The sequence below is a fragment of the Tamandua tetradactyla genome, chromosome 7 (genome assembly GCF_023851605.1).
Source record: "Tamandua tetradactyla isolate mTamTet1 chromosome 7, mTamTet1.pri, whole genome shotgun sequence".
NCBI classification, from domain to species: domain Eukaryota; kingdom Metazoa; phylum Chordata; class Mammalia; order Pilosa; family Myrmecophagidae; genus Tamandua; species Tamandua tetradactyla.
The window spans coordinates 114499283-114526821 of record NC_135333.1 but is presented as its reverse complement, the minus strand read 5'-3'; the positions used below and the strand labels follow the sequence as shown (position 1 = coordinate 114526821).

The 27539-nt window shown below is 42.0% G+C and overlaps 1 protein-coding gene and 1 non-coding gene across 5 annotated transcripts in view; both read left to right on the top strand.

Moving 5' to 3' along the window:
* CSAD (cysteine sulfinic acid decarboxylase) overlaps positions 1–23522 on the top strand; it is a 43514-nt gene extending 19992 nt beyond the window's left edge. For 2 of the 4 annotated variants that reach the window (XM_077110815.1, XM_077110813.1), the window contains 14 exons: positions 7468–7604; positions 7878–8004; positions 8088–8178; positions 8542–8648; positions 9070–9185; positions 9695–9774; positions 10076–10130; positions 19707–19823; positions 19901–19965; positions 20255–20336; positions 20778–20977; positions 21169–21220; positions 21358–21447; positions 22366–23522. In XM_077110815.1, coding sequence (XP_076966930.1) covers positions 7479–7604; positions 7878–8004; positions 8088–8178; positions 8542–8648; positions 9070–9185; positions 9695–9774; positions 10076–10130; positions 19707–19823; positions 19901–19965; positions 20255–20336; positions 20778–20977; positions 21169–21220; positions 21358–21447; positions 22366–22539 — 1482 coding nt within the window. In that variant the 5' untranslated portion in view covers positions 7468–7478 and the 3' untranslated portion in view covers positions 22540–23522. Of the gene's footprint in view, positions 1–6274; positions 7227–7467; positions 7605–7877; positions 8005–8087; positions 8179–8541; positions 8649–9069; positions 9186–9694; positions 9775–10075; positions 10131–19706; positions 19824–19900; positions 19966–20254; positions 20337–20777; positions 20978–21168; positions 21221–21357; positions 21448–22365 lie in introns of those variants that run through there. The other 2 variants (XM_077110812.1, XM_077110816.1) reach the window with 2 other exon arrangements.
* On the top strand, positions 22885–22991 carry LOC143642918 (U6 spliceosomal RNA). Its single transcript, XR_013155977.1, has one exon. It is a non-coding gene; the product is annotated as a U6 spliceosomal RNA (small nuclear RNA).
* Positions 23523–27539: the final 4017 nt, after the last annotated feature.

Sequence of the window (27539 nt, the reverse complement as noted above, 5' to 3'; positions counted from 1 at the left end):
TAGAAATGTCCAATCTAAGACATCCAGGGAGAGATACCTTGATACAAGAAGGCCGATGAAGTTCAGGGTTTCTCTCCCAAGTGGAAGGGCACATGGTGACCACAATCAGAGTTTCTCTCTCATCTGGAAAGGCACATGGTGAAAATGGTCAGGATTTCTTTCTCATCTGAAAGGGCGCATGGCAAACACAGCGTCATCTGCTAGCTTCCTCTCCTGGCTTCCTGTTTCATGAAGCTTTCCGGGAGGCATTTTCCTTCTACATCTCCAAAGGTCGCTGGCTGGTGGACTCTGCTTCTCATGGCTGTGTAGTTCTGCTCTGCTCTCTCTGAATCTCCCCCATTCTCCAAAATATTTCCTCTTTTATAGAATTCCAGTAAACTAATCAAGGCCCACCTGAATGGATGGAGACACATCTCCACCTAATCCAGCTTAACAGCCACTCTTAATTGAATTACATCTCCACAGAGATGATCTAATTATAGTTTCAAATATGTAGTACTGAGTATGAATTAGAAGAAATGGCTGCCTTTACAAAATGGGATTAAGATTAAAATATAGCTTTCTAGGGTACATGCATCCTTTCAAACCAACACTATTCTATCAATCCAGCTGCCTCTGGATGATGGGGACTATGGTAAGACCAGAGAATTCCATGAGCATGTGCCCATTCCCACACTTCATTTCCTGTGAAATGTTTGCTTTGATCAGAAGCAATGCTGTGTGGAATACCATGATGATGGATAGGGTATTCTGTAAATCCATGGAGGGTAGTTTTGGCAGAAGCATCATGTGCAGGAAAAGCAAACCCACATTCAGAGTATGTATCTACTCCAGTTAGAACAAATCGCTACCCCTTCTATGAAGGGAGTGGTCCAATGTAATCAACCTGTCACCATGTAGCTGTCTGGTCACCTCAGGGAATGGTGCCATATCAGGGCCTGAGTGTAGGTCTCTACTGCTGGCAGATTGGGCACTCAGCAGTGGCTGTGGCCAGGTCAGCTTTGTGAGTGGAAGTCCATGTTCCTGAGCCCATGCTAACCTCCATCCCTACCACCATGGCCACTTTGTTCATGAACCCACTGGGCAGTGACAGGAGTTGCTGGAGAAAGAGGCTGATTGGTATCCACAGAATGGGTCATCTTATCCACTTGATTATTAAAACCTTCCTCTGCTGAAGTCACCTTCTGGTGTGCATTCACAAGGGACACAAATATCTTCATGTTTTTAGCCCACTCAGAAAGGTCTGTCCACATACCTCTTCCCCAGACCTCTTTGTCACCAATTTTCCAATTATGGTCTTTCCAAGTCCCTGACCATCCAGCCAAACCATTAGGAACAGCCCATGAGTCAATGCACAAATGCACCTCTGGCCAGTTTTCTTCCAAGCCAAATGAACAACCAGGTGCACTGCTCGAAGTTCTGCCCACTGGGAGGATTTTCCCTCACCACTGTCCTTCAAGGACACCCCAGAAAGGTGCTGCAGTGCTGCATACCTGCATATAGTGTTGAACCATCTGTAAACCAGACCCAAGATTTCTCTTCCTCAGTCATTTCACTGTAAGGAATTCCCCAAAAGGTCATAGCTCTGGTCTGGGAAAGAGAAGGTAATGTGGCAGGAGTGGAGACCATGAGCATTTGGGCCATTTCCTCAGGAAATTATTTGTGCCTTCAGGACCTGCTCTGGCCCTATCTCATATATACCATTTCCATTTTATGATGGAGTGCTGCTGTGCATGCCTAACTTTATGGCTTGGTGGGTCAGACAACACCCAGCTCATGATAGGCAACTCAGGTCTCATGGTAACTTGGTGGCCCATGGTTAAGCGTTCAGTCTCTACTAAGGCCTAATAGTAGGCCAAAAGCTGTTTCTAAAAGGAGAATAGTTACCTGCAGCAGATGATAAGGCTTTGCTCCAAAATCCTAAGGGTCTGCGATGTGATTCTCCTGTAGGGACTTGCCAAAGTCTCCAAACAGCATCTCTATTTGCCACTGACAGTTCCAGCACCATTGGATCTGCTGGATCATACAGTCCACGTGCAGAGCAGCTGGTACAACAGCCTGGACCTGTTGCAGAGCCTCCTCTTGTTCAGGTCCCCACTCAAAATTGGCAGCTTTTCTGGTCACTCGATGAATGGGTCAGAATAGCACACCCAAATGAGGAATATGTTGACGCCAAAACCCAAACAGACCAACTAGGCATCGTGCCTCTTTTTCAGTCATACGAGGGGCCAGATGCAGCAACTTATCCTTCACCTTAGAAGGGATATCTCGGCATGCCCCATACCACTGGACACCTAGAAATTTCACTGAGGAGGAAGGTCCCTGTATTTTTGTTGGATTTATCTCCCATCCTCTGACAGACAAATGCCTTACTAGTAAGTCTAGAGTCATTGCTACTTCTTGCTCACTAGGGCCAGTCAACATGATATCATCAATATAATGGACGAGTGTGATGTCTTGTGGGAGGGAGAAACGATCAAGGTCCCTGTGAGCAAGATTATGACATAGGGTTGGAGAGTTGATATACCCCTGAGGTAGATAGTGAAAGTATATTGCTGACCTTACCAGCTGAAAGCAAACTGTTTCTGGTGGTCCTTACTAACAGCTGTTGAGAAAAAAGCATTTTTCAAAGTAATAGCTGCATATCAGATATCAGGGTATGTATTGATTTGCTCAAGGAATGATACTACATCTGGAACAGCCGCTGCAGTTGGAGTTACCATCTGGTTGAGCTTATAATAATCTGCTGTCATCCTCCAAGACCCATCTGTTCTCTGCACAGGCTAAATAGGAGAGTTAAATAGGGATGTGGTGGGAATTACCACCCCTGCATCCTTCAAATCCTTAAGAGTAGCAGTAATCTCTGCAACCCCTCCAGGAATCGGTATTGCTTCTGATTTACTATTTTGCTAGGTTTAGGGGCAATTCTAGTGGCTTCTTCCTGGCCTTTCCCACTATTATAGCCCTTACTGCATGAGTTAGAGAGCCAATGTGGAGATTCTGCCAGTTGCTCAGTTTATCTATTCCAATTATACATTCTGGAACTGGGGGAAATAACTACAGACCTCAGCTAAAACTCCATTGATCACCTGACTGCATAAGTCCCCACTTTGGTGCCAGAGTGACATTTGGTTCCCCTGGAACTAATGTCACTTCTAAGCCAGTGTCTAATAATCCCGAAATATCTGATCATTTCCTTTTCCCCAAAGCAAGTTACCCTGGTAAAAGGCCATAGGTCTCCTTGGGGAAGGCTTGGTGGAAGATGAATGGTATAGATTTGTGGCAGTGTAACAGGGTCCTCCCCCAAAGGGACTTGGCCTCCCCCTCTTTCAAGGGGCTCTGGACCTGTATACTATCTCAAGTCTGGAAATTGATTAAGGGGCCATATGCTGGTTTGAAAGGATGTATGAACTCTAGTAAAGCCATGTTTTAATTCTAATCCCATTTTGTAAAGGCAGCCTTTTCTTCTAATCCCTATCAGTACTGTATGTTTGAATCTGTAATTAGATCATCTCCCTGGAGATGTGACTCAATCAAGAGCAGTTGTTAAACTGGATTAGAGACATGTCTCCACCCATTCGGGTGGGTCTTGATTAGTTTACTGGAATCCTATAAAAGAAGAAACATTTTGGGGAAAGTGGGAGATTCATAGAGAGCGGAACGACATAGCCACAAAAAGCAAAGAGTCCACCAGCCAGTGACCTTTGGAAATAAAGAAAGAAAACGTCTCCCGGGGAGCTTCATGAAGGGAAGCCAGGTGAGAAAGCTAGCAGATGATGCTGTGTTCACCACATACCTTTTCAGATGAGGGAGAAATCCTGACCCTGATCACCATGTGCCTTCTCACTTGAGAGAGAAACCCTGAACTTCATTGGCCTTCTTGAGCCAAGTATCTTTCCCTGGATGCCTTAGATTGGACATTTCTATAGATTTGTTTTTATTGGGACATTTTCTTGACCTTAGAATTGTAAACCAGCAATTTATTAAATTCCCCCTTTTTAAAAGCTATTCTGATTTTGGTGTATTGCGTTCTGGCAGTTAGCAAACTAGAACAGGCCGTGTGACTCTTTGTTTTTGTAATTCAAGTTAGACTTCTGTTCACTTGACTGTTGCTTATACAGCTCAAACAAGAATTTAGTAGACTGCCCATCTGTTGTACCTCTAGGTACCCCATGATTTACTAGCCAATGCCACAAGTCTCTGCAAGTCAGATTATTTTGATTCCTGCTTTGAATCTGCTATATATTATGATAGCCACGTCCGCTTTGTCTTTGGCTATTAAGTTCTGCCACCTGGCTTCTGCCAACTCAGGATCCAGTCACCCCTGTTGTGTTTAAGGATTCCAGCTCAGTGACAAGTTCCCACAGTAATATCTGACCTACAGAGAAGTGGAACTACAGAGCTCTTCAGGGATGATGGTGCTAGTCTCACAAATTTATTTCTCATAGTTCTAGTAAAAGGTACATCCTCCGGATATCCTGGAGTGTAAGAGCAGGCTTTGCATGATAAATCCACTCTAACATTCCAGTCTCTTTAGCCCCTGGGATCCCCTCATCTACATTATACCAGGACAATTCTGGGATTTCAACCTCAGGTGATGTTGGCCACGTTTTGATCCATGTTTCAGCCAACCAAACTGTTAATGCCTTTTCTAACCCCTTGAGCTATAACATTGAATGCAGAAGCTCTGCTTAGTGGGCCCATATCAATAAATTCAGCCTGATCCAGCCTTATATTCCTCCCACCATTATGCCACATCCTTAAAATCCATTGCCACACATATTCCCCTGATTTCTGTCTATATAAATTGGAAAACTCACACAGTTCTTTTGGAGTATAATGTACCTCCTCATGGTGATACTTTATACCTCACCATTATCGACCTATGGGACTTTAGTCTAATTATAAGTCTGGAAGAAATGATGGTGGAGTGGGGGTGGGTCATGAAAGAAATTAGAAGATCTTCCAAGCCGTTTGCGTCAGGGTATTCATTTGCAGTTTCATCTGGTGAAACAAGATTAATCACTCTAGGCTAATCCCTTCAGGTGGAGGTTGGGTGGCCATCTGTAAGGGCAGGCTGGAGGTGGGGCAGCTATGACCTCAGGGCAGATTATTACAGGGTTATGTGGAGAAGACTCAGCCTGACCTAGGTTTTCAACCTCTCCACCAACATCATTATCAATCCATATGTCACCATCCCATTTTTCAGGGTCCCATTCCTTTCCAATCAATGCCTTCACTTTAATAGCAAACAGCATGCAAGACTGAGATTTCACATGCAAGATTGAGATTTCAGTTTACATTGTAAGGTTGCTATTCTAACAATTAGATTTAGGAGCCTGATTTTTGGAGATCTCAAGTCTGCGGCTATAGGAAATAAGATTTTCCTTCAGGACACTCATAGAAACGTTTACATCTGTCCGATGGCACATAAGCTTCTCATTTGAAGCCTTAAGTCCATCCCTTTCACTCATTAATGTGTACAGTGTATCTAACAACAACCAGCCAACAGAGCCTAGCTTCATACAAGCGAAGCATTAGAAGAATTGGATAGTGATATTTTGACTATCTTTTTTGCCAACTCACACTGGATTGGCAGTATCATTCTGATTATGGGGATCAGAGTCCTTAGTGCCTTTGAGTCCAGTCAGAGTAGAAAACCATTCATAAAAACCCATTTTTAAGATTCTGTTTCTTAAGAACCACTCCTGGTACCAAGCTGTATTAGTTAGGGTTCTCTAGAGAAACAGAATCAACAGGAAATATCCATAAATATAAAATTTATAAAAGTGTGTTGTGTAACTTTAGGAATGCAGAGTCCAAAATCTGTAGGGCAATCTGTGAAGCTGACAACTCCGATGGAGGGTCTGAATGAACTCCACAGGAGAGGCTTGCCAGCTGAAACAGGAAGAAAGACTGTCTCTTCTGAATCCTCCTTAAAAGCCTTCCGTGGATTAGATTAAACATCACTCATTCCAGAAGACGCTCCCCTTGGCTGATTACAAATGGAATCAGCTGTGGATGCAGCCTTGATCATGATTTAATTCTATGAAATGTCCTCATAGCAACAGACAGGCCAACATTTGCCCAAACAGACAAACAGGTACCACCACCTGGCCAAGTTGACGCATGAACCCTACCATGACATCTACCTACCTACCTTTGCTCCCATATCATGTAGACCCTCCACTTCAGCCAGCTGGGTGTCTTCTTGATCTCCGAATAAGCCATCCTTATTCCCAGCATGAATTCATAGTATTCCTTCTTCCTGGCCCTGAATGCCCCACTTCCTTCCTTTTAACCATCCTATTCCCCCTACCCACTTTCACGATTCGGCTCCAATCCTGTTGCAAGTCTTTATCTTCAGCCTCCTTTGGTTTCCTCCTTTTCTCAAATCTGATGGCACTTTGGATCACCATCCAGTCATGCCTTGGTCTGTAACTATTGCATGTGCATCTGTGTCTTCCTAGTGTAAGAGGGGGTCTTTCTCAGTCCCAGCATTGTGTTGTGTTCACTTCAAACAATGACTCCCTGTTTATTGGACACTTTCAGTTTGCAAGGCACAGGACTACACTTGTTTAACAAAATGCTTCCTAACTGCTCTAGAAGAGTGCTTTAGAAATCGGGGCAATTCTGAGAAAAAAACCGATGGGGTTGGGACACAAAAGAGATTTGCCTCTGAGGTCTACCATACCATTTAACAGATCTCTTTTAGGCTTCCTCTCCATTTAGTCCCCAGGCTGACCTGTAGCAGTTCCCTGGACTGCTCCTGGCTCCAGGACAGACATCTCTGCTCTGGGCTCTTTGATTCATGGAGAGGAATCCCCTCTTCCCTGCTTACTCTCTCCTTCTCAAACCTGGGTTAAGAATTACTGATTGCATATGTAGAATGGTATGATTTCTAAATGTTGGGTTAATTTCTTTTTTTCCGTTAATTAATAAAAAAAAAACACCTGGGTTAATGTGGCATGTGTTTCTGCCTATGACTTTCATCTCATTCCCCCTCTTCTTTGTAAAATAATGATTATTCAGGAGACTTATCGGAACCTGCTGTCCCTATTCCAAATCTAAGTTCTCTTTAGGTCAAGGGTCATGAGAAGTGATGTCATGGCCATGTGACTGATAGGACTAGGACAGCAGAGGGAGTGAAGTATAAACCTACTATTCTGAAAAGCTAATTGTGTACCATGCTTCTAGCCCATCTGGCCAGAGACCTGAGAAGAAAGGTAAGACTTTAGTCTTTGCATTAGTTGGGCAGTGGCCTCTATATTCTACCTGCTTAGCCTGCCTTTTTTTCCTGTTTCCACTGGTTTTCACTAGCTTCCTCCCTGGAATGCTGCCACTTGGCAATGTCTGTTTAATGAAGTCTGGAACTGAGTTGCAAAACTGGAGTCTTGGGTCCATTGCGGGGTTGGGGTTCTCACTGGTAAGGTTCAAGCGTGGTACATAGGCCGATTCTGCTCACAGATTTTATCCTGATGGCTGACTCTAAACCACTCCTCTCCCTTGATGGGGACCCCATTGCTGTGGAAGCCCTACTTCAGGACGTGTTTGGGATTGTTGTGGATGAGGCTGTTCGGAAAGGCACTAGTGCCTCTGAGAAGGTGGGTCCTTTCTCTCTTCTCCTCTCCTTCTAACTTTCCTCTTTTTTTTTTTCAAAAGCTGGCTCAGAACTTTCTTCCTTTGAGAAGGCTTCTCCCCAGTATGTACTACCGTCTCACTCTGTGCCTTAGGAATTTATATAGTGGGTCTCACTACCTTTGTTCATGCATTGCTTTGGAAATACTCCTAAATTGTTGCTTTACATGCAAGTTGGTAGTGTATTGTGTCTATTGAAATATAGTTTGGGCAGCCAGAATACCTGCTTATCCTCCAAGGTCTGTGAGTGGAAGGAGCCAGAGGAACTAAAGCAGCTGCTGGATTTGGAGCTGCGGAGCCAAGGGGAGTCACAGGAGCAGATCTTGGAACGGTGCCGGGCTGTGATTCGATACAGCGTGAAGACTTGTGGGTCCTGGGCTCTGGGGGAAGGAATTTCTGGAGTTTGTACCCAGCCCAAACTGAGCTCTCTGCCCCACCCCCTTCTCCAGGTCACCCTCGGTTCTTCAACCAGCTCTTCTCAGGTTTGGATCCTCATGCTCTGGCCGGGAGGATTATCACCGAGAGTCTCAACACTAGCCAGTGAGCCGCCCCATGCCCCCACCTCAAAAAAAAAAGTATTTTGGGTTGGGGGAGGCGTGCCTTTACTGTGGGATATTATATCCCCCCCCCTTTTTTTGTTTTTGCTTTATGGAAGTCTCTCTTGGTAGTCTTTTCCTTCACGTCCTGTGGACCCCCATTCTTCAAGCTTTCTCATGCCTTCTGACCCCAGTTTTTTTCTCATCCTTACTTCCCTGGTTCTTTGTCAGTGGCTTGTTCCTCTTTGGACTCTTCCCTCACTCATTCTTGCCACCTCCTTTCTTTGATTCTTTTATAGTGTAATAGTCTGAACTAGCAGTTCATCTCTATTTCCTTTCTCTTTTTCATCAATCCTTCTCCTGGCAGGTATACCTATGAAATTGCACCTGTGTTTGTACTCATGGAAGAAGAGGTGCTGAAGAAACTCCGGGCCCTGGTGGGCTGGAGCTCTGGGGATGGGGTCTTCTGCCCTGGTATGTGAGAAGGAGGACCCTTTCCCCCACCTTTTTAAGGGCTTTCCTTCCCCATTTCCCTCACCATTCTCTTGCTGTAGGCAGCAGGTAGGAAGGAGTGATTCCTCTTTGTTTCCCCTTCACTTGGGCCCTGTGGGTCCCCTTTGTCCTTGTGTTTGCTAAACAGTTGCTGGATCAGTGTTCTAAGGCCTGCTGTCAGGTGGGGTTGTCCCCTGAGGGCAGCCCAGATTGAGAGGACTGAGATGGTCAGGGAGGAGCTACAGATCTGAGGGTGTTCTGGGTTGTCACCCTATCATTCATAGACCCCAGCCCTGGCTTGCGAGCCAATTACTCCTGCTTCTTCAGTCAACTCTTTCGTACAGAGGACTCCAGTTTTGACTTGCTGCTCCTCTTTCTTGTCACCACCCCCTCCCTGTGACAGGTGGTTCCATCTCTAACATGTACGCCATGAACCTGGCCCGCTATCACCGTTACCCGGATTGTAAACAGAGGGGCCTCCGTGCACTGCCACCTTTGGCCCTCTTCACATCAAAAGAGGTGGGGAAGAGGCACAGGCGTGGCTCTGCACTCCTGAGTCTAATCTCTAACTAGCTGAGTCAGAGACCCTTCACATTCTCTACTTGCCCGATCCATCTCCTCCAAATCCAGCTTGCCCCTAGCTGATGTGCTTCCTTCCTATCAAGAAGGCCAGGTCAACACTTCTGTTCACTTTGCTTTCTGATTTGACACGGAGGAGGAGGGTGAATGCATGTGTTGGACATAATCCACATCCTTGCTGCTCAAAGTGTAGTTCATGGACCAGCAGCATTGGTACCACCTGGGAGCTTGTTAGAAAGGTAGAATCTCAGGCCCCACCCCAGGCCTATTGAATCTGAATTTTCATTTTAACAAGACATCTAGGTGATTCATATGTATATTAATGTTTGAGAAGCCCTAGTCAAGAAGATCCCATCATTTACACTTGACTTTTATCGGTCTCTTTCTTTCCCATCCTCCCTGGCCCCTGGCCCACATTCTACTAACCTGCCCTCTGCCTTTTTTCACAGTGTCACTACTCCATCAAGAAGGGGGCTGCTTTTCTGGGCCTTGGCACTGACAGTGTCCGAGTGATCAAGGCAGATGAGAGGTGAAGATCTTTCTGTCCACATGGCCCTGACCCAGCTTGCCACAGTATGCCATCCTGCTGTCAGAAAACTTTTGGCCTCAGGCCCAGACCCCTGTGGACCTCTCTTCCCTCTCTATTTCTGCAGAATTGCCGCTCCTGTCTACCAGTGTCTCCTACACCATCCCCCTGAGATATTTTACCCCTCTTAGGGAAAAGCCAGCATTATGGTTGCTCTCTGCATTGCTCACTCCACCTTACCCTGCTTTCAATCATTCCTCTTCCTGGCCTGGCCCTTCTCTACCCACCCAGTTTTCTTTTCCAGAGGGAAAATGATTCCTGAGGATCTGGAGAGGCAGATCATTCTGGCCGAGGCTGAGGTGAGTGAGTGGGAGGTGCAGAGGTAGTGCAGCAGGACCCCTCTGTCCCTTCTTGGAGCATTCTTTGGGCTACTGAAACCACTCCTTCATTCCTCTCTTAGATCCCCATGTGCATCATCCCTGTGGGCAAAATGACCCCTGGAGAGTCCAAGGGGTGAGGATACTCCAGACTGTGTTCAGGGACTCCAGTTCCATTAAAGACACTGAGACATATAAGCAAGATTGGATTCCGAGAGACAGGACTGAGTCACTGAGTGGAGTCCCAGACACCAGCACAGGGTGTTGGGGGCTTAAAGTAGAGGGTGGAAAGTTTCTGTGGACTGGGAGGATCTGTGCAGGGAGAGACTGAGGAAGATTTATATGGCAGAAGTAAAGGGTGCTGGGTTTGAGCCTCTCCTGCACTCTGGGAGGATGTATATTGCTGCAACCATCTTGGAGAGCATTTTGACACTATGTGTATAATTTTTTTAATACATCTATCCACTGACTCAGGAGTTCCACTGCTAAGAATTTATGCTATAATTTATCATCACAAATGAGTGAATACACAGTAGAATTCTGTGCTTGATTATGTTTACTAGGGCAAAGTGTAAAATAAAATAATAAAATTGGAAGCAATTTAAATGTCCATCAGTAGATAAAATAAATTATGACGTATTTGTGTGTCTCAGTTTCTTCCTCTGTAAAATGGGCATAATATAGAACACAACAGATCACATAAGGTTGTTGTAAGGATTAAATGAATTAACAAATATCAAGCACTTCAAACAGTGCCTATCACACAGAAACACCATATAAATATTAGCTGCCACTGTTATTACTTTAGTATTAGCATTAGGATATCATGTAGCCATTAAAAAGGATTGTTCTGGCCCAGACTGAGTTCGTGCAGATCACTGGGTGGGGCTGCTGTAAGACTGAAAAACACACTAGGCACAGACGCAGAGAAGGATTTACTGGGACTTATGAACAGAAGTTCTCCAGTGGCAGCTATCTGGACGTTTAGCACACTAAGGAATGGGGGAGAGCAAGGAGTAATATATGATTTTAGAACAAAGGCATTCCATATAATATGAGGACATTGGGTCTCTAGTGTAATCATTAAAGGGGCCTAAAACCTGATGTTCTACTAAGATTAAAATATGATCAATGCTGTTTTTACGTCCATGGTTATATTCTTTCCCCTCTGGGGAGATTGTTTACTTTCTTGACCTTTGTCCTTGGCTAAAGCAGGTTTATCACAGGCTGTTTAAGAGGGAGCCCCGGCCCTGGGCCACCAGAAAGATAAAGTAGGAATATATATACTAACATGAAAATACCTCCACTATATATATTCAGTATATATTGCAAGTTACAGTATGAAATGGACATTATGAATCTATATTTGTTATTTAGAAAAGTAAATATTTATTGATAAGTAGATGAATAGCAGAATGGGCAATAATTAGAATAGTGAAGTTTTTATTGTATACACCTTTTTTGGTAACTTTATTGATACCATACAGTTCACCCATTTAAAGTGTACAATTCAGTGTTTTTTAGTATATTCACGGAGTTAAGCAACCATCATTACAGTCACTTTTACAACATTTTCATCATCCCCAAAAGAAATGCTGTACTCTTTAGCTGTCACTCCCTAACCTCCCTATTTCTCCAGCTCTAAGTAACTACTAATCTACCCTCTGTCTCTATGGATTTGCCTATTCTGGATGTTTTATATAAATGGAATTATTTATCATGTGGTCTTTTGGAGCTAGTTTCTTTCATTTAGCATTAACACTTTTAGGATTCATCCATGTTGTAGTATGTGTCCGTATGTCGCTCATTTTTACAATCGAGTAATGTTCCATTATATAGATAGACCACATTTTATTTATCCATTCAGTAATTAATGGACATTTGAGTTGTTTTCAGTTTTTGGTTCTTATGAATAATGCTATTTGTGTACAAGTTTTTGTGTGGACATATGTTTTCAGTTCTGTTGGTGTAGTAGATTAAATTATGTACCCTGATTTAGACATATTTTTAATCTTAATCAGCATTCCTGTGGGTGTGAACCTATTGTAAATAGGACCTCTTGAAGATGTTATTTTTAATATGCAGCATGTGATTTTCCTGTTATTGCAGCATCATTTGTAGAATTTTGGGGGGGAGGGGGAGTGCATGGGCCAGAAGTCAAACCTGGGTCTTTAGCACTGCGTGCAAGAATTCTACCACTGAACCACCCTTGCACCCCCTCAGAGGGGACGTAAAGGAAAAACACTTTTTTTTTTTTTTTTTTTTTTTTTTTTTTTTTAAAGGAAAGACAGAGAGAAGGAAGGAAGGATAGAAGGAAGGAAGGAAGGAAGAAAGGGAAACATTTTTAAACATTTTCTTGTTTTATTGTATTCTGTTTCTCCGTTTTTGTTACATGGGCTGGGGCCGGGAATCGAACCGAGGTCCTCCGGCATAGCAGGCAAGCACTTTGCCCGCTGAGCCACCGCGGCCCGCCCAGGAAAAACACTTTTTATTTTGAAATAATTTCAAAGTTTCAGGATAGTTGCAAAAATAATGCAAAGAACTCTAATATACCCCCTACCCAGATTTACCAATTTTTAACATTTTGCAACATTTGTTAGATCTGTTTATCCTCTGAACATTTTGAGAGGTTGCATACATCATGCTTCTTTACCACTTAATACTTCTATGTATATTTTCTAAGACCAGGGATATTTACTTATGTCACCTCATGAAGTACAATTATCAAGTTCAAGAAATTTAACATTGCTCTAAATCATATAGTCCATGTTCCATTTTTTCCCAGTTGTCTCAGTTATGTCCTTTTGGATATCTTCTCCTCCATTATGACATCCAGTCTAATACATTACCCAGGATAATGTATTGCATTTAATTGTCATTGTCTCTTTAATTGGTCTCTCTTTCTTTGAGTGTGATAACACATATATAACATAAAATTTCCCATCTCACTGCCATTCTTGCAACTCAGTGGCATTAATCACATTGTGCTACCGTCACCACCGACTATCACCAAAATTTTTCTAGCACCCAGAGATACTGCCCCTACTGTGCATTAACACATCCCTGTCTTAGTTTGCCAGGACTGCTATGACAAATGCCTCACACTGGTTGGCTTAAATAACAGAAATTTACTGACAAGTTTGGAGATTAGAAGTCAGACATCAAGGTATTGACAGGCTGTGCTTTCTCACGGAGTCTGTGGGGTTCTGGCACTGGTTTGCCAACAATTCTTGGGGTTCTTGACCTGTAGATACATTTTTACCTCCATCACATGGTGATTTCTCTCTCTCCTCTTACTTCTACTATCTGACTGACTGTATCTGAATTTCCTCTACTTATAAGAACTTTAATCATGGATTAAGGCTTATTCGGATTCAATTTAGCCTCATCTAAAGAAGGTCCTCAAAGACCCCATTCACAAGTGAGTCCACATCTGCTAGACCTGAGGTTAGGACTTAAATGTGTCTTTGTGTGGGACATGATTCAATCTACCACATTCCCCATTCTCTGTCCCCACCCCTGACAACCTATACTCTACTTTCTGTCTCTGAATTTGCATATTCTAGTTGATTCTTATAAGTGGAGTCATACAATATCTTTCCTTTGGTGACTATCTTATTCCACTCAACATGATGTCTTCAAGTTTCATCTGTGTTGTAGCATGTACAACTTCTTTTCATGGCTAAGTAATATTCCATTTTATCTATATATACCACATTTTGTTTATCCATTCATCTGTTGATGGTTGCTTCCGCCTTTTACCTATAGTGAATAATGCTGCTGTGAATAGTGGTGTACAAATATGTATTTAAGTTCCTGCATTCTGTTCTTTTGAGTATATTCTGAGAAGTAGGATTGCCAGGTCATACTGTAGTTTTTTGTTTAACTTCTTGAGGAATTGAAAAACGGATTTTCACAGAGGACCTAACATTTTACCAACATTTACACCAACAATGTACAAGGCTTTCTATTTCTTCACATCCTTATCAGCGCTTGTTATTTTCTGTTTTTGTTTTTTTTTTTAATAGCCATTCGAGTGGATGTGAGGTGGTATGCTATTCAATGTGTTTTTGTGTGCTTATTGGCCATTTGTATTAAGTCTTCTTTGGGGAAATGTTCATTCAAGGTCAAGGTCTTTTTTTAATTGGGTTGTTTTTTTGTTGTTGTTGTAGGAATTCTTTATATATTTTAGATATTAATTGTCTATCAGTATAAGCTTTCCAATATTTTCTTCCACTTTGTAGGCTCTTTCTACATTCTTGATAATGTCCTTTGATGTATAAAAGTTTGTAATTTGGATGAAGTTTAGTTTATCAATTCTTTTCTTCTGTTGCATGTACTTTTGGCATCATATCTAATAATCCACTGCCAAATACAAGGTCTTTAAGTTATTTCCTTATGTTTTCTTCTAATACTTCTGTGCTTTCAGCTCTTATTATTAGGTCATTGATCCATTTTGACTTATTTTTTTGGTGTGAGGTAGGGTTTACTTTAACTTTTTTGCATGTGGATATCCAGATTTCTCTGCACTATTTGTTGAAGAGACTATTCTTTCCCCATTGAATGGACTTGCCACCCTTCTCAAATATCAGTTGTTCATAGATGTGTGAGTTTATGTCTGAACTCTCAGTTCTATTCCATTGATCTATGCGTCTGTCCTTGTGCCAATAACATACCATTTTGATTACTCTGGTTTTGTAATAAGTTTTGAAATTGGAAAGTGTAATTCTCCAACTTTGTTCTTCTTTTTCAAGGTGGTTTTAGCTATTTGTGGTCCCTGGCCCTTCCCATATGAATTTCATGATTAGCTTTTCCGTTTCTGCAAAGAGGGCTGTTGTATTTTAATTGGAATTGTATGGAATCTGTAAATTGCTTTGGGTAGTATTGACTTGATACCTTAAGGATGTTAAGTTTTCCAATCCATGAGTATGATTATCTTTATGTTTATATAAATCTTTTAAAAATTTTTTCCACAATGATTTATAGTTTTTTGTGTACAAGTACTTTATATCCTTGATTAAATGTGTTTCTAGATATTTTATTCTTTTTTGGTGCTGTTTTAAATGGTGCTGTTTTCTTAGTTTCCTTTTCAGATTGTTCATTGCTGATGTGTAGAAAAACACTGAATTTTGCATGTTGATCTTTTACCCCCTACCTTGCTAAATTCATTTATTAGCTCTAGTAGCTTTCTTCTAGAATTTTAAGGATCATTTTACATATTCCTTTGGAGGTCTTTTATTTCTTTTTCTTGCCTAATTGCTTTGGTTAGAATTTCCAACACAGTGTTGATTAGCAGTGTTGAAAGCAGGTATTATTCTTACTCATAGTGGGGAAAGCCTTCAGTCTTTCACCACTGAGTATGATGTTAGCTGTGGGTTTTTCACCTATGCCTTTTACCATATTGAGGAAGTTCCCTTCTATTCCTTGTTTTCTGAGTGTTTTTTTTTTTTAATCAAGAAAGGGTGCTGGGTTTTCTCAAAGGCCTTTTCTGCATTAACTGAGATGATCATGTGGTTTTTCTGCCTTCATTCTATTGATATGGTGCATTACATTGATTGATTTTCTCATGTTGAACCACTCTTGCATTGCAAGAATACATCCCACTTGGTCAGTATCCTCTTCTTAATATGCTGTTCAATTGTTTGCTAGTATTTCTTTTTTTGAGGATTTTTACATTTATATTTATAATGGGTATTGGTCTGTAACTTTCTTTTCTTGTTTTTATCTGTCCTTGGTATTACAGTAATGTTGGCCATAGGATAGAATGAATTCAGAAGAGTTCCCTCCTCTTCAGTTTTTTGGAAGAGATTGAGAAGGGTTTGTGTTAATTCTTCTTTAAATGCTTGGCAGAATTCACCAGTGAAGCCATCTGGTCCTGCATTCCTCTTTGTTGGGACGTTTTTTATTACTGATTCAATCTTTTTACTTGCTGTTGGTCTGTTGAGATCTTCTATTTCTTCTTGAGTCAATTTAGGTATTTTGTGTCTTTCTTGGAATTTGTCCATTTAATCTAGTTTATCTAATTTATTATTATACAGTTGTTCATAGTATCCACTTATAATCATTTTAATTTCCATAAAGTTAGTAGTAATGTAGCACCTTTTATTTCTGATTTTTGTTATTTGTGTCTGCTCTCTTTTTCTTTGTCAATCTTGTTAAAAGGTTTTCAATTTTATTGATCTTTTCAAGAAACCAGCTTTTGGTTTCACTGATTCTCTGTATTGTTTTTCTGTTCTTTATTTCATTTATTTCCACTCTAATCTTTATAATTTCATTCCTTCTGCTCACTTTGGGTTGTAGTTTGGTCTTCTTTTTATTAGTTTCTCTAGATGTGAGATTAGATTACTGATTGAGGTCTTTCTTCTTCTTTTGTTTTTTTTCTTCTCCTTTAATTAATATAAGTATTTAGAGGTATAAATTTCCCTCTGAGCACTGCTTTTTTAAATTGAGTTTTCAAAAATACATTTTTATTGACATATGTTCACACACATATAGTCCATACATGGTGTACAATCAATGGCTTACAGTATCATCACATAGTTGTGTATTCATCACCATGATCATTTTTAGAACATTTGTGTCACTCCAGAAAAAGAAATAAAAAGAAAAAACTCATACATCCCATACCCCCTACCCCTCCCTCTCATTGAGCCACTAGTATTTCAATCTACCCAATTTATTTTACCCTTTATCTCCCCTATTATTTATTTTTGTATCCATATTTTTTTACTCATCTGTCCATACCCTGGATAAAAGGAGCATCAGACACAAGGTTTTCACAATTACACAGTCACATTATAAAAGTTACATCATTATGCAATCATCTTCAAGAACCAAGGCTACTGGAACACAGGTCAGCAGTTTCAGATACTACCCTCCAGCCACTCCAATACACCATAAACTAAAAAGGATATCTATATAATACATAAGAATAACCTCCAGGATAACCTCTTAACTCTGTTTGAAATCTCTCAGGCACTGAAACTTTATTTTGTCTCATTTCTCTCTTTCCCCTTTTGGTCAAGAAGGCTTTCTCAATCCCATGATGCTGAGTCCTGGTCTGAGCATAGCTTTTGCTGTATCCTAAAAGTTTTGGTATAGTATGCTTTGGTTTTCATTTGTCTGAAGAAAATTGGCTGCTCAAGTAAATACCATGCAAAGGGTAGGCTTAAACAGTGGAATATTTAGCTCATGGTTTTGAGGCTGAGGAAAAGTCCAAATCAAGTCATCATGAAGGCTCAACGCTTTCTTCTTGAGGTCTGGCATTCTGGGACTGACTGCCAGTGATCTTTGGTCTTTGGCTCCTCTGTCACATGGTAATGCACATGGAAGTCTCTTCTGGCCTCTCCATTCTCTTCTGGGTTCTATTGAGTTTCAGCTTCTTGCTTTTTTTTTTTTTTTTCTCATAAGAATTAGAGGAGTATTTATCCTCCTTTTGGGGTAGTTACTGTTGTCTCGGTGCAAAATATAGATAAATCATTTGCAGACACTTGGGTGAGTGCCCATAGTACTCAAGGGTAAGTTTTCTAGGAGCTTATAAAACCTTAAAAACAAATGTGAGTTGGAGCAAATGTTTCATAATTGGATTTCCTTCATGGGTTATTTATCAGTGAGCGTACTCTAGGGAAACAGAACTGACAGAATATATATATAATGTAAATATTATAAAATTTGTTACATGAATTGGCTCACGCAACTGTGGAGATGGGCAAGTTCAAATTTTGTAGCACAGGCCACAAGCTGGGAACTCCAGTGAAGGTTTTCAATGAATTCCACAGGAAAAGGAGAATTGGCTGAATGAAGTAGAAATAGAAATTCTCCCTCCTGACTGCTGAAATCATTGCTTCCCTTTTTAAGACGTTCAACTGATTGGATGAGATGTCTTTCTTTGTTGAAAGCAGTCTCTTCAGTTGATTGTAGATGTAATCGGTCAGAGACGCAGTCAACTTACTGATGATTTAAATCTACGAAATGACCTCACAAAAATGGTCAGCTCATTGTTTGCTTGAACAAACAACTGGACACCATAACCTAGCCAAGTTGACACATAAACTTAACCATAACAGTGGGCATCCTTCTTTTATTCCTGATCTTAGGGGGAAAGTATTCAGGCTTTCATCAAGTGTGATGTTAGCTGTAGGTTTTTGTAGATGCCTTTTATCAGATTGTGGAAGTTCCCTTCTATTCTTGGTGTTGGGAGGGTTTTCTTTTAGGGTTTTCTTTCCATTATGCCTTGTCACTTTTTTGCTATGCTCATATGGTTTTTGTTTTTGTTCTATTGATATTGGGATTGTTTTAATGTATTTATGGATGCTAAATCAACTTTGCACTCTTGGGATAAATTCCACTTTGCTATGGCATATAATCCTTTTTATTTATTGTTGTGTTTCATTTGCTAGTGTTTTGTTGAGGATTTTTTTTTCATCTATAGTCATAAAAAATATTGTTCTCGTGATGTTTTTGTCTCTTTTTTGGAATCAGGGTAATCTTGGCCTCATAGAATGAGTTTAGAAGTGTTCCCTCCTTTTCTATTTTTTAGAAGAGTTTGTGAAGAATTAGTATTTATTCTTCTTTAAATATTTGGTAGAATTCATCCGTGAAGCCATCTGGGCCTGAGATTTTCTTTGTGGTAGTTTTTAATTACTAATTCAATCTCTGAATAAGCTTTTGTACTGTTAGAATTTTTTCTAGTAGGAAATTAAAAATTTTTGAAAGAGCACTGAACTTTGGAAATAGACAGACCTGGGTTCGAACCCCATCTCTGCTGCTTTCTGCTTAGGGCAAGTTTCTTAACACCTCTGAATTTCACTGTCCCTTCCTGTAGATTAAAGGGGACAATGACATGTTGTTGTGAGGTTGAAATGAGCTCAGTTCAGACATGCAGAATGCTTAGAGCTGGGGTGTAGCACCAGGCTTTGGGTAGCTTTTGAGACAACCTGCCAGAATATGATATACCAGAAACAGAACGGCTTTTAAAAACGGGAATTTATTAAGTTACAAATTTACAGTTCTAAGGCTGTGAAATTGTCCAAATTAAAGCAAGTTTATAGAAATGTCCAATCTAAGGTATCCAGGGAAAGATATTTTGGTTCAAGAAGGCCAATGATGTTCAGGGTTTTTCTCTTGGCTGGAAGGGCACGTGGTGAAGTCTGTTAGCTTTCTCTCTGGCTTCTTGTTTCATAAAGCTCCCCCCGGGGCATTTTCCTTCATCTCCAAAGGTTTCTGGCTATGCGAACTCTTGTGGCTCTCTGTCCACTCCTGGCTCTGTCAAAAATGTGTCTTCTTTTAAAGGATTCCGTTAAACTAATCAAGACCCACCTGGAATGGGTGGAGTCACATCTCCCTCTAATCAAAAGTTAATACCCACAATTGGGTGAGTCACATCTTCTTGGGGATAATCTAATCCAGTTTCCCACGTACAGTACTGAGTAGGGATTAAAAGGAACGGACACTCCCACAAGATGGATCAAGATTAAAATGTAGTTCTTCTAGGGGCATAATTCTTTCAGACCAGCACACAACCCCCACCTGTTTCTTCCCTCTGCATCTCTGCTACAGGGTGCTGTGCCGTTTCTGGTCTGTGCCACCTCTGGCACCACGGTGCTGGGGGCCTTTGACCCCCTGGAGGCAATTGCCAATATATGCCAGCGTCATGGGCTGTGGCTGCATGTGGATGTGAGTGGGATCTGGCCTTGGGGGTGTGGTGGGCTGAGCTGAGACCAAAGCCCATGTTGTTCCTTCCTGCTCCCCAGGCTGCCTGGGGTGGGAGTGTGTTGCTGTCACAGACTCACAGGCATCTCTTGGATGGGATCCATAGGTAGGTATGGCCCCTCTCCTGGAATCCCAGCCCTCAGAACTCTAATCCAGATAATAGTCTGGGGCTAGGGAGGTTTGGATGGGGGGTAGGGGAAGGAAGTTGGTGGTGGTGAGGATTGGAGAGATGTTTGATTTGGACTGGGAGGTCAGAGGTCAGACATGGGAAGACCGTCTGACTGGTGTGGTAGGAATAAGATTAAAGTCCCTTCACTGGATATATGGAAGAGGAGGGGCTCTTGAAGAGCTTGAAGAGGGCCCAGCTGACCCAGCTTTGCTATACCTCACCCCAGGGCTGACTCCGTGGCCTGGAATCCCCACAAGCTCCTCACAGCAGGCCTGCAGTGCTCAGCTCTTCTTCTCCAGGATAACTCGGTGGGACTGTTCCTGCCCCAGCTGTAACCCCTAACCTGGCCCCCATTTCTCCAGAACTCTGTTTCCTTCTGCTACCACACCTTAGAGGGGGTCCAGGCTTTGTTATGTTCTCTTTACCATCCCATCTGATACTGAATATCTTCAGCCACCCAAATCCCCTGTATTGAGTTCCCTTACTCCTCTGGTGGCCTCTCTTTATGCAAAGGAAAGAGTTTCCAGTTTGAAGTTGCAAAAGAGGGGTCTTGGGTAGAGTTTGGGAAGAACTGTGGGTGTTGGCCCAGAGAAAGGGGTCTGAGTTAGCTGGCTGCCTTCTCATCGGTGTTGCCCGGTTCCAGGGAAATAAACGGGTGGGCTGAACCAAGAAATCCCCTAACGCAGCCATAGAGGAGAGCCTGAGTGGAGAGGATGGGGTCTGACCATAGTCTCCCAACGCCCTCACAGAATCTGCTCAAGCGCTGTCATGGGTCCCAGGCCAGCTACCTTTTCCAGCAGGATAAGTTCTATGACGTGGCTCTGGACACGGGAGACAAGGTGGTGCAGTGTGGCCGTCGTGTCGACTGTCTGAAGCTGTGGCTCATGTGGAAGGCACAGGGCGGGCGAGGGCTGGAGCAGCGTGTTGATCGGGCCTTTGCCCTTGCCCGGTAGGCATACGGGAGGGGTTCCAGGTTCCTTGCCCTGCTGTCCATCTCCCTCTCCCTTTCCTGTTCTCAGGGCTTCTACTCTCTGTGACTCTGTATATCTATCCATCTAGCTCTGTATTTTTCCTACAGCTCTCCTGTTTCTGTATCTCTGCCTTTCCGCTTCCAACTCTGATTTCTTTCTCTGTTCACAGGTACCTGGTGGAGGAAATGAAGAAGCGGGAAGGATTTGAGTTGGTCATGGAGGTATTACCCCATGCTCTGTTGCTTCCCCTCCCCGTCCTGTCCCATACACCAAGCCATGATGGGGTGAAGAAGGGACAGTGAAAGGGAAAACAGTCCTCTTCCTTAGTTCACCCTGTCTCCTTCCTCATTCCTCCCAGCCTGAGTTTGTCAACGTGTGTTTCTGGTTCGTGCCCCCCAGCCTTCAGGGGAAGCAGGAGAGCCCTGATTACAGCGAAAGGCTGGCAAAGGTAGACTTTCTCTTCCTAGCTCTGTCACCTCAATTTAGGGAACTGGTGCAGCTGATGCGCTTCTGTCCCCTGCTGGCTCCAAGCGACATGGTGGATCCCTTGCTTCTGAGGGGGGTGGGGTGGGATGTGGACTGGGAAAATACACCAACTATTCCTCTTTTTTTTTAATGGGGTGGGAATGGTAAAGCAAGGTATACTTCTGGAAAATAAGAATACTAATAGAGGCATTAGAGGAGAAGTCACCAGTGCGCAATACAGGCTCCTGTGTTGGGGCCCTGCTGGGTGTGTAAGGCCCAGGACAGAGATATGAGGCAAAAAGATCACAGAAGAGCTTTACTTATTGGTTCTGGGACACAGCAACCCACTAAGGCCAGTTGTGTGTCCTATAAGAGAGGAGATTTGTCATGTCCTGGTCCCTAAGTATAGACAGGTACAAGGTGCTGTCCTGATCCAAAAGGACGAGGATATTTTTGCCCTTAAGGAGTTTTTAATGTCATTTTAGAAAATGCGGCTCCCCTCTTCAAAACTAATATGTTCAAGGCAGTTTTGATCCCAGGTTACAGATAAAGAGTATAACGGGCGTTAAGAGAAGGGAGAAGAAAATATTAAGGATGACTAGGGCTTGAGGTTAGACTAAAGCCGTGTCAGGAATCAGGGAAAAGTCAGGATTTGGCAGGAAAAGTCCCACGTGACAGCTTTCTCGGAGATAGGAGAGATGGAGATTAAAGCATTCAAAAAAGAAGATAGAGAAGGCCGATCAGGTTGGACATGGCAGACAGGGTGAACTGCACCCGCTGTCCGCGACTGAGCAAGGAGGGCTGCCTCAAGTGGCTGGACAGGAAGGAAGAGGATCTGGGGTTTGCTGGGCAGGCCAGGCCTCCGGGCTTCACTGGGGCTGTCCCCGCACCAACCCCACAGGTGGCCCCAGTGCTCAAGGAGCGCATGGTGAAGGAGGGCTCCATGATGATTGGCTACCAGCCCCATGGGACCCGGGGCAACTTCTTCCGCATGATTGTGGCCAACCCTGCGCTGACCCGGGCCGATATGGACTTCCTCCTCAGAGAGCTGGAGCGGCTAGGCCAGGACCTGTGAGCCTCTCCTCCCGGCTGCCCACCTTGAGGCCACCCTCACCCTCACAAGGGCTCTGCATTCCCTCCCTGCATCTCAAGGACAACCTTTCTGGAAAACAAAGTGGCCTTAATAACGTTCATATGCTTGATCTACTAACTCCCCTATTAAATATTTGATATAAGGACATTTAAGTTAACTATAGTATATCCATATAGATGGAATGTTATTCTGCCATTAAAATTATGTTTATAAAGAGGATTTTTATTGATATGAGGAAAAAAAGCCTTTAATATAATGTTATGCTGAAGAAACTGGATATAAGATTTTATATACAGTAATATCTGAGATAAGTTTAAAAAGCTATAGGTGCTCGCTTCGGCAGCACATATACTAAAATTGGAACGATACAGAGAAGATTAGCATGGCCCCTGCGCAAGGATGACACGCAAATTCATGAAGCGTTCCATATTAAAAAAAAAAAATAGGAAAAGATTTGTGAAATGAAATTAACAAAATGTTAATAGTTTCACTGGATTGAGATAATGGGAGATTTTAAAATTAACTTCTTTAGTGCTTCCCATTTTCTCTTACAATGATATACATTATTTTTGTAATAGGAGAATAATAAAGTTAAAATTTATATTGGTCTGTTTTGAATTCTGTTTCTTTTAATCTCAACCAAATAATGGGGAATGCAATTTTTTCTTTTTTGAAAAATAAGGGGGTAGGGCAGGTATAAGAGAAACTAAAGATGGGAAGAAATTTTCTCCTAAAAACCTTAGGGGAGAGGGAAAGACCAAAAGTGGAGTCACTCTAAAATTAATTGTAATTTAGTGACATTGAAAACAATGATTATATCTTGAAACCAGAGCCTTGTCTATTTATCACTTGAAAAATACACACAAACAAAAAACGCAAAATAATTTTTCCTTCTGAATTTAAACAAGCCGCCCGGTTAAAAAATAAAAGCAACTCAACAACCAAATTACTGTTGTGTCCTCTAGTCTCATTACTGTCTTACATAAAAATATCCCTTAATACCTAAAAATCTTGTGCTGGTATTCCTCTTGGTCACTTTTTGGGAAAGAGGACTTTAGTTATACAAGTTATTAAGAAGTTTCAAGTCTACCAGAACTTTCTGTTATTTCCAATTTCTAAAAATATCATTTATAAAAGCAATAATGTGGTCATGTAAAAGTCATCCAAATGTATTTGAAGAGACAAATACAGATTATACAGACCATAGCAAAAGAACATCCAATTCTCTTGGCAATTTGGAGAAAAAAATTTTTTTCTATTCATAAATTACTAATAATTTCCCTATCAACTTGTTATTCTTGTCATAAATGGTATTTTACTTTCTTTCAAATAATAAAATTGTTTGGGGAATATTTATAATTTGATTTCCAAGCCCTAATCTTAAAGTATTCTTTATGTTTGCAAAATGCCTTAAATATAGTAAAACAGCAAACAAAAATATTTATTTTCAACACAAAGCAAAGCCAGAGAGCAAAAACAGAATCTTCAGATTCCTTGAACCATCTCCATTTGAGAAATGATTTTAAGAGAAGGCCAGACCACAGGGCATAAAAAATCAATTAATCACCTTTTCTTCACGTTCCGAAAACCGCTGGTGCTTTTTCTCTGCTTCAAAAATTCACCGTCAGCTTCGCCACCTCCTCCGCCAGGCGAACGGCTGCGGGGGCGGCGGCGGCGGCAGCGATATGGAGCTGGGGCCCGCGGCCGAGGCGCTGCTCGCGGGCAGGGGGCCGGACCCCCGAGCTCTCCGCCGCCCCCGGAGCAGGAGCGGAAGCTGGAACAGGAGAAGCTCTGGGGTGGTGAAGAGCGCCCACCGTAGGCTTCGCAAGAAGTACCCGGAAGTGGGAGATTTTGATAAGATCTGGAGAGAACACCGTGAGGATGAAGAAACGCTTTGTGAATGTGCTGTTGTAATGAAAAATTTGGCAGATAAACATTGGGCAAAATCTTGTGAGGGTGAAGGTCATATTGAATGGTGGTGTACTGGCCTGCCCAAGACTCCAAACAGCAGCTCTTATTTGCCTGTGAAGCTTCCAGCACCATTGAACATGCAAATCATATGGAGCAAGTGGCAAAGCAGGTTGGCTGGCAGCTTGGACCTGTTGCAGAGCCTCCTCTTGTTCTAGTTTCCACTCAAAATAACAGCTTTTCAGTCACTCAGGAAATGGGCCATGGTAGCACACCCAAATGAGAAATAGATTGCCTCCAAAATCCAAAGAAACAACTAGGCTTTGTGTCTCTTTTTTTGGTTGTAGGTGGAGCTAGATGCAACAACTTATCCTTTGCCTCATGTGATGGTTTGAAACTGTTATGTACCCCCAGAAAAGAAAAATTTTTTTTAAAGCTAATTCATTCTTGTGGGGTATAGACCTTTGTGGGCAGGACCTATTGATTAGGTTATTTCATTTGAGGAATGTCCCAGGTGGGTCTTAATCCTCTTACTGGAATCCTTTATAAGAGGATGAAATTCGGAGAAAAATACACAGTAGACAGAGAAAAAAAACATAGATTTTGAGAGAGAAAGCCACAGAAGCAGAGAAGAAGCCAGAAGTTGAGAGCAGTGAAACCCATAAGAGAAGGGAGAGACCAGGAGATACCTCCATGTGCCTTGCCATGTGACGGAAAAGTCCTGTATCAACAACAGCCTATCTGCAGAAAGAAGATGTGGTGTTGATGATGCCTTGATTTGGACATTTTCACGGCCTCAGAACTGTAAGCTTGTGAACTTATAAATCCTCATTGTTAAAGACCAAACAAAAAAAAAAGAAAAAAAGAACAACTCAACCTTAAATTTCTGGATCCAAATATCACAGTCTCTCTTTTCCCTCTCTTCCATCAACATTTACTGACCACCTGCTGTGTGTAAGCCCTCTCTCTGCCCTCAAAGAGTTCAAAATTTAATACCAGTCATCCCTCAATTTAGGTATGCTCTTGCCCCAAGGCATTTGCACCTGCTGTCCCCATTTGACTGGAATGTTTATTCATCTACATAGGTAGCTCCCTCATTGCCTGCAGATCTTTGTTCAGATGTCACCTCTTCGGTGAAGCCTTCCTTGACTGTTCTATTTTGAATTACATTTGGATTCCCTATGCCCACGCTTATTTTCCCTTAATCCTCCCTGTTTTTACCCATGCCATGGGAGGATATTGTTTGCTTATTTTATTTACTCATTTTTAACTTTACTTATTCATTTTTTATTTTGTTTCACCCAACTAGAGTGTGAACCCTCTAAGACAAGAGATTTTGTATTGTTACCTCCTAAAATGCCATCTGATACTTACTAAGTGAGTGACACTGTTGAGTTAATGAACTCCAGGTACTTGTTGATTTGCTTTCAGCCCCTACTTTTAAATGGTGGAGCCAGAAGTCAACCTCTTAACCATGAATGGAGCCTGCTTCTGATGACAGGTGTATATGACTCACAGGTGTGAGGGTTAGGACTGTTTTATTAACTGAATGTTGTGGATCTAGTGTGTCATGGTCAGGTTCATGTGTCAACTTGGCCAGGTGGTGGTACCTGTTTGTCTGGTTGGACAAGTGCTGGCCTGTCTTTTGCTATGAGGACATTTCATAGAATTAAGTCATGATCACATCAGCTACATCCACAGCTGATTCCATTTGTAGTCAAGCAAGGGGAGTGTCTTCTGCAATGAGTGACATTTAATCTAATCACTGGAAGCCTTTTAAGGAGGATTCAGAAGAGACAGGTTCTCTTCCTGCTTCAGCCAGTGAGCCTCTCCTGTGGAGTTTGTGCAGACCCATCATCGGAATCGTCAGCTTCACAGCCTGCCCTACAGATTTTGGACTCTACATTCCCATGGTTATTTGAGACACTTTAATTTTATATTCACAAATATTTCCTGTTGATTCTGTTTCTCTAGAGAACCCTAACTAATATAACTTGATACCAGGAGTGGTTCTTAAGAAACAGAATCTTAAAAATGGGTTTTTATGAATGGTTTTCTAAACTGACTGGACTTAAAGGCACTAAGGACTCAAAGGCATTAAGGACTCATAATCAGAATGACATTGCCATTCCATGGAGTGAGTTGGCAAAAGAAATAGTCAAAATATCACCATTCGATTCTTCTAATGCTTTGCTTGTACAAAGCCAGGCTCTGGGGGATAATGTTTTTGACGCCTTTATGGAGTTTTGTGGAAGTAGAAAGTGTAGAGATGTTGACTGGTTGTTGTTAGATACACTGTATACATTAATGAGTGAAAGGGATGGGCTCAAGGCTTCAAACAGGAAGCTTAAGCGCCGTCTGACAGATGTAGACGTTTCTATGAGTGTCCTGAAGGAAAATCTTATTTCCTGTAGCTGTAAACTTGAGATCTCTGAAAATCAGACTCAGAATCTTATTGTTAGAGTAGCAATTTTACAGTATAAACTGAAATCTCAATCTTGCATAGTATCTGCCGTAAAGTGAAGGCATTGATTGGAAAGGAATGGGACCCTGAAAAATGGCGACATACGGGTTGATAATGATATTGGTGGAGAGGTTGAAACCCTAGGTAGGTCATGCTGAGTCTTCTCTAGATAACCCTGTAATAGTTTTCCCTGAGGACATAGCCACCCCACGTCCAGTCTGCCTTGAGGAATTGGCCACCCAACCTCCACCTGAAGGGATTAGCCATAAAGTAATTAATCGTGTTTCACCAGATGAAACTGCAAATGAATGCCCTGAAGCAAATGGCTTAGAAGATGCTTCTAATTCTTTTCATGACCCACCCCCACCACCCAACAGGCCCCTAAAGATGAGGTACAAAGTATCACACATGAGGAGGTACATTATACTCCAAAAGAACTGTGTGAGTTTTCCAATTTATATAGACAGAAATCAGGGGAGTATGTGTGGCAATGGATTTTAAGGGTGTGGGATAATGGTAGGAGGGATATAAGGCTGAATCAGGCTGAATTTATTGATATGGGCCTACTCAGCATAGATTCTGCATTTAATGTTATAGCTCGAGGGGTTAG